Here is a 6,568-nt window from a genome sequence, read left to right as displayed (position 1 = left end):
GAAATTCGACCAATTAAGAAGAAGAAAAGAGAAAGACTTAACTTGATATAGGTGTGGGGTTAGGTGAGGATAAGAGGTGAAGAAGAAGAAATAAAGAAAGAAAATGGAGGGAGCTTGAAAGTTGGGATGGAAAATGAATTAAAAATTGAAATGAAATAAAAATAAAAATAATAAAATTAAAATAAGTCAAAAAGTAAGACAAAGAAATAAAGAAAAACTTAAAATGAAAAAAAATAATATTTCAAATTGAATTAACACGTGTCACACAATGATTGGTGTGTGATTACACTTGCCATTTAAAATCTGGAATTGATCCAAAAATGATGTAATAATATATGTTCAGAATACTTTAGGGGGTAATAGGACATCTGCATAGTTAAGGTGTCTTTTTAAAAATTCAGGACAACTTCAGGTGTCACTTTATGGCTTCTCTCTATATATAAGTAATTCTAAACTAATGAATTTTAATAAGATTAATAGCGATGATGCAGTGATGGTGGGTTAGTGGTGTGTGTTGAATGAGATTATCACAAAGAAAGAGGGAAGAAGATGAACAATTTTTTAAAATAAATTTTTGGCTCGAAAAAAAATATTCACGCGCTGACTTTGAGTGCATACACTCACCTTGCCATGACAGCGAAAAGCGTCAAAAAATGACACAACGAGACCCTACATAAGGGATTTAAAATGAACATCGCAGAATTGAAGTGTCTAAGCGAAATTTCGTGCCAACTTTAGGTGGTCACCGATAGGTTAGACCTATTTTTAAAATCATCTCAATTATGTTGGTTTCTCTTCAACATTGTAGGGTATCACGTAGGACGTAGAATTATGTAGGTATCTACTTATTCAACTTTTGAATAGTTTAAGCACGTACTTGCTTGTGTATATTCAAAATTGAATGACATAGACGCGGTTAAAGAGTAGAGAATGAGTAAAACGTGTTGACATGCAAATATCTTGTTCTTTCTTCCATATAAGTGATGCAGAGAAAGACTTAAGTATACACAACAAATTTTCTTTATTTACAATGGCAACACTAAGAGTTTCTTCATTGTTTGCTTCTTCTTCTTCATCTTTGCATTCTAACCCTTCAGTTTTTACTAAATATCAATCTAGTCCCAAATGGGCTTTTTCATTTCCAGTTACACCCTTGTGTTCAAAAAGAAGTAAAAGAATAGTTCATTGCATTGCTGGTGATACTCTTGGTCTTACTAGGCCTAATGAAAGTGATGCCCCTAAGGTCATTATAGTTTTATTTCGTTGTAGTATTGTTCTACTACTATTTGTTGTTTTGCTTACTACGTATTTTTTCTTGAACTTTCATTAATTACGTCTTTTTAGTCTGATTTATTTGGTTGCGGTACTGTTCTACTACTATCTATTGTTTTGTTTATTACATATTGTTTCTAGAACTTTCATTACGTCTTTTTTAGTCTATTTTATTTGGTTGTAGTATTGTTATGCTATGAAATGTTGTTTTCTTTACTATATATTGTCTCTTGTACTTTCATTACGTCTTTTTTAGTCTGCTTTGGTCTTAACCCGGGGGTTTACCAAAAAAACAACCTCTCTACCTATTCACCTTTGAGGTAGAGCTAAGGTCTGCGTACATTCTGTTTTTGTTGTTGTTGTAGTTGATTCCTGTGATCTCTATTTTATAGTTTTCGGACTAAATCCTGTTTCTGTTTTTGTAACATGAAAGATATCAATTGGTGCTAAAGATACTGCTGTGGTGCAATGGCAAGGAGACTTACTTGCAATAGGCGCGACGGAGAATGACATGGCTAGAGATGAGAATTCTAAGTTCAAGAATCCACTATTGCAACAGCTTGATTCCGAATTGAATGGTTTATTGTCTGCAGCTTCTTCTGAGGAGGATTTTAGCGGAAAGTCTGGACAATCCGTAAATCTCAGGTTTCCTGGTGGAAGGATTACTCTAGTTGGTCTTGGCTCATCAGCATCATCACCTACTTCTTATCACAGTTTAGGACAGGCTGCTGCTGCTGCTGCCAAGTCTTCTCAGGCTCGTAATATTGCCGTTGCACTTGCTTCCACCGATGGACTCTCTGCAGAATCGAAGATTAACTCTGCCTCTGCCATAGCAACTGGTATACACATATATATGTGTCCATTTTCTTGGTGAACCATATTGAGAAACAAAACTTGATTAGTTTTCTTGAATGTTATAGGAGTTGTGCTAGGGTCATTTGAAGATAATAGGTTTAGGTCCGAGTCGAAGAAATCAACTTTGGAATCTTTGGATATTCTTGGACTGGGAACTGGACCTGAAATAGAGAGGAAAATCAAGTATGCAGAACATGTATGTGCAGGTGTTATACTCGGTAGAGAGCTCGTTAACGCACCAGCCAATATAGTTACGCCTGGTTAGTGATCTGTCTTTCAATGCATCTTCTCTTTTAATCATATCATATATTACTAAAATAACATATCGAGTTTGTGCTGCAGCGGTACTTGCTGAAGAGGCTAAAAAGATTGCGTCCACTTATAGCGATGTCATTTCTGTTAACATTTTGGATGCTGAGCAGTGCAAAGAATTGAAAATGGGAGCCTACTTAGCTGTTGCTGCAGCAGCTACTGAAAATCCTCCTTACTTCATCCATTTATGTTTTAAAACTCCTACTAAGGAACGCAAAACAAAGTTAGCCTTGGTTGGAAAGGGATTAACTTTTGACAGGTAAATAGATTTCTATCTTCTATTATTCTTACGTTATGATTTGCTGAACATTTGTTTTCGTGTTCCCTAGTGGTGGCTACAACCTCAAGGTCGGAGCTGGTTCGAGGATTGAGCTAATGAAGAATGACATGGGAGGGGCTGCTGCTGTTTTAGGTGCAGCAAAAGCTCTTGGTGAAATTAGGCCTTCCAGAGTAGAGGTGAGTCCTTCCTTTATCATGCATCATTCGAGAATGTATGTATTTACTCGGAAGTGCATGTATTCAATTATCGTGTATGTTACGTTGCAGGTGCATTTCATTGTCGCAGCATGTGAAAATATGATCAGTGCAGAAGGCATGAGGCCTGGAGACATTGTCACAGCTTCAAATGGTAAGACAATTGAGGTTAACAATACTGATGCTGAGGGTAGGCTCACACTTGCTGATGCTTTGATATATGCCTGTAACCAAGGTGTTGAGAAGGTATTAATTCAACATTGTTATTATGCATCGGTCATCGATCACTTCAATGTGTATGTTTCCCCTGATTCACTGATTGAATTTATGCAGATAATTGATCTGGCAACATTAACTGGTGCTATTATGGTTGCTCTTGGACCTTCAGTTGCTGGTATATTTGTTTGTGACTCTATTCTTTGTTTGGTACACGTTGTACGTCTACTCTGCTTGAACTTCATTGGATATCTCGTATACGAATACAGGTGCTTTTACACCTAATGATGACCTAGCAAGGGAGGTTGTTGAAGCTGCTGAGGCAAGTGGTGAAAAACTATGGAGGATGCCTATGGAGGAGAGTTACTGGGAGAGTATGAAATCAGGTGTGGCTGATATGATTAACTTGGGACCTGGTAATGGCGGTGCTATAACTGGTGCTCTCTTCCTCAAACAAGTACTCATCCCATCATCACTCTACGACTGACATTTTGGTACATTCTACATATCTTTAGTTTGAGACGAGAAACATGACATTTGGTCGTTGTCTTTGCAGTTTGTTGACGAGAAGGTTCAGTGGTTGCATCTCGACGTAGCTGGCCCCGTATGGAGCGATGAAAAGAAAAACGCCACGGGTTATGGTGTTTCAACTCTGGTGGAATGGGTGCTGAGGAACTAGTCAAGATGTTGATGGCTAAGCATATTAGGGACTCATGATGTTTGAGAAAATAAATGCATCAAGTTGTATGAATAAAGGCAATAGAATAGGCTTTCTTGTTTTCTAGATGAATAAAATGCCTAAATAAAATTGCCACTTTACCTTTTCAAATGAAATTTATTATTCCCGTCTTATTTACGTATGTCTGATAGAGATTATATTCACTCTAGTATCGTAACTTGGAGATGAAAGAGATATATATTTGTTTTACTGCTTGATGATTTTGTTGAACAAGATTGAAGTTATAGTATTTATTTCACTTTGAGACTGGATCACTGTAGTAAGTCTTCTATTGAATAAAGATAGTAAAACCATGCAACCATGCACATGATCAGTGTTTGTGAGTTTGGTACAATGAAAGTCGTTTTTTAAGGTTACGACAGGATCTCTTACTTTTTTTTTGCTAATTCTTAATTTTAATTTTTTTCACATGACATGTTTGAAATCATAAAAATAAAAGGCATTTGAATACATTTTACATACCTTTAGTTTAAATACTCAACCTAACATATGTAAAGAAGCAGGGACAGCTCAACGTAATTGGGGGCCTAAAGCGAAATTTCAACTTGCGGCCTAATATTAAAATACACTTTATATACTTGTTTATTCAAAATTTATTTTTTACACTATTTAGATGGAAATTATTAGTACTTAATATTTTTTTTAGCCAGTTACTAGTTTTAGGTAAGATTTTATCAACTCAACATTGAAAAACATCCTTTAAATGAGACAATTTTTATATGTATTTTAACGTAATGACAAAAGTATTAAGTTGATAAATATTAAATAAAGATAACACTAAGAACCATACAATTTGACTCAACAAGTTGATGACTTGATATACCTCATTTTAATATGCTTATACTCTGGTAGTGCTTGAAACTAAAATTTAAAAAGAAATAAAAAAGAATTGGTAATTCACTTTTTACTACATTTTTCACTATTAATTCTTATTTTTAACAAAGTACAAAAAAATGTTAAAGTGGATAAAATATTAATTTTTAAAAAAATTATACTTTCTATTATAAATTAAAAAAAATTCTATAAAAATTTTAACACATAATTTAATCTTGACAAAAATTTGGGACCCCCAAATTAGGCAAAGGCCTTAAATTCCAAAGCATTGAGCCGCCGTGAAAGTAGTGATCAAACCACTAGTCCGCGAAATAAACTTCATCCAAGTATGACATTTAATTCATATTTATATGTTAGAACTACTTGTTGAAATTTAATTCAAAAATACCACTTGAAGTGTGAGCAGGTACTTTTAAGCGAATCCCCAAATTAAACAGAGCTTCAAACGAATCCATAAGATAGACAATATTTTTACGGTCTTCTACTATGATCCCCAGTTCATATCCGAACATCTCAATACTTCGGTGGGCAAGTACGAATAGTGTTGAAGATGAAGGAAACTGACAATCGGAACATGTGAAAATAACAAGTCCAACGCAGTTGACTGACTGGTCAACAACAAGTGTTGATGAAGACGGAAGCTGAAGATTGGAACATGTTGAAGAAACAGGTCCAACGAATCTGACTAGTGAGTTACAACATTAATAAAGAATTAGAGTCGTACTAAAATTAGACTACCTATGTTAATTAGAATTATATTTCGTTTAGAATTATTTTTATAATTAGGATTATAGTACAACTAGGATTAGATTATTTATAGTTGCATTATTATTATTATTATTACTATAGTAGTGATAAGTATTGTAGTTTGACTCTAAGTATAGTTAACTTAGGACTCTACAATTCTCTCCTATATAAGGAGTATGTTATTAACATTATTATTTATCAATAACATCATTATTGATCAATACGATCAATACTACAAATATTGATCAACATATCAATACTATCGATATTGATCAGCATATCAATATATCAATATTGATCAACCTATCAATATTGATCAGTACTATTAACCTATCAATAGATCAATACATTCCTTGATTTATCTACGTGAGATTTTTACACGGTGTCGGAGCTTAAAGCTCTTCCGCTCTCTGAGTATTGATAAAAAATGAAAAAACACACACATTGCAATGACCTCTTCTACCAAAAACCATGTCAATCTCCTTACTTCACCAAATAATTATCGCTTGCTCCATTAAATTTAAGTCAGCAAACTACCTCATAAAGAGGAGACACATATCCCAATTGATTTATATCACAGAGTATGAACCAAGTAAAAGTAGTTAATCTACTCGATAGACTGCTAGGGGAGTTGTAGCGACTAAGAAGAATGCAAAAGCTAGTGACACCATTGATGATCAAAAGGAGAAAAATGTGTTACTAAGGAGTTGGATCTCAAACACCTTGATCGAAGAAAGCACGCAACTAATTGTGGGTTACTCATATGCCAAAGAGATGTGGGAATACTATAAAAAAAACTTATATTCAAAAAAAAAAAAAGAGAGAATTAATTTTGTTAGAAGCTTTAGATAAGGCACCATATCCACCCTTCATCAATTTGTTAATTCTCTCACATGCTTTGATATAAGGGAAGAGGAAGAAATGCGTCATAACAAAACCATAACATGATATTAGCTGCCCAAAAAGACAGGGGAAGAGGAAACAACAACATCAACATAACAAAGCATTGACAAAACAAGTGTTGCTGGGTATTCAAAGATTTTTTTGTTGGATATTCGGAAAAAAAATACAACATCAATATAACGAAGCATTGACAAAACAAGTCTTTTTGCTAGGTAT

The 6,568-nt window shown here is 34.3% G+C and overlaps 1 protein-coding gene across 1 annotated transcript; it reads left to right on the top strand.

Annotated features, from left to right (window-relative positions):
• The first annotated feature begins 817 nt into the window (after positions 1–817).
• On the top strand, positions 818–3,981 carry LOC101263597 (leucine aminopeptidase 1, chloroplastic-like). The gene is made up of 9 exons (XM_069292537.1): positions 818–1,243; positions 1,706–2,111; positions 2,193–2,387; positions 2,470–2,698; positions 2,769–2,895; positions 2,986–3,159; positions 3,247–3,307; positions 3,399–3,586; positions 3,686–3,981. Exons 1-9 carry the CDS (start codon positions 950–952, stop codon positions 3,806–3,808), a joined length of 1,797 nt encoding a protein of 598 aa, XP_069148638.1. The 5' UTR covers positions 818–949; the 3' UTR covers positions 3,809–3,981.
• Positions 3,982–6,568: the final 2,587 nt, after the last annotated feature.

The sequence above is a fragment of the Solanum lycopersicum genome, chromosome 12, assembly GCF_036512215.1.
Source record: "Solanum lycopersicum chromosome 12, SLM_r2.1".
In the NCBI taxonomy this organism is placed as follows: Eukaryota; Viridiplantae; Streptophyta; class Magnoliopsida; order Solanales; family Solanaceae; genus Solanum; species Solanum lycopersicum.
The sequence above is the reverse complement of the archived record's forward strand: the minus strand, read 5'-3'. Positions and strand labels throughout refer to the sequence as shown.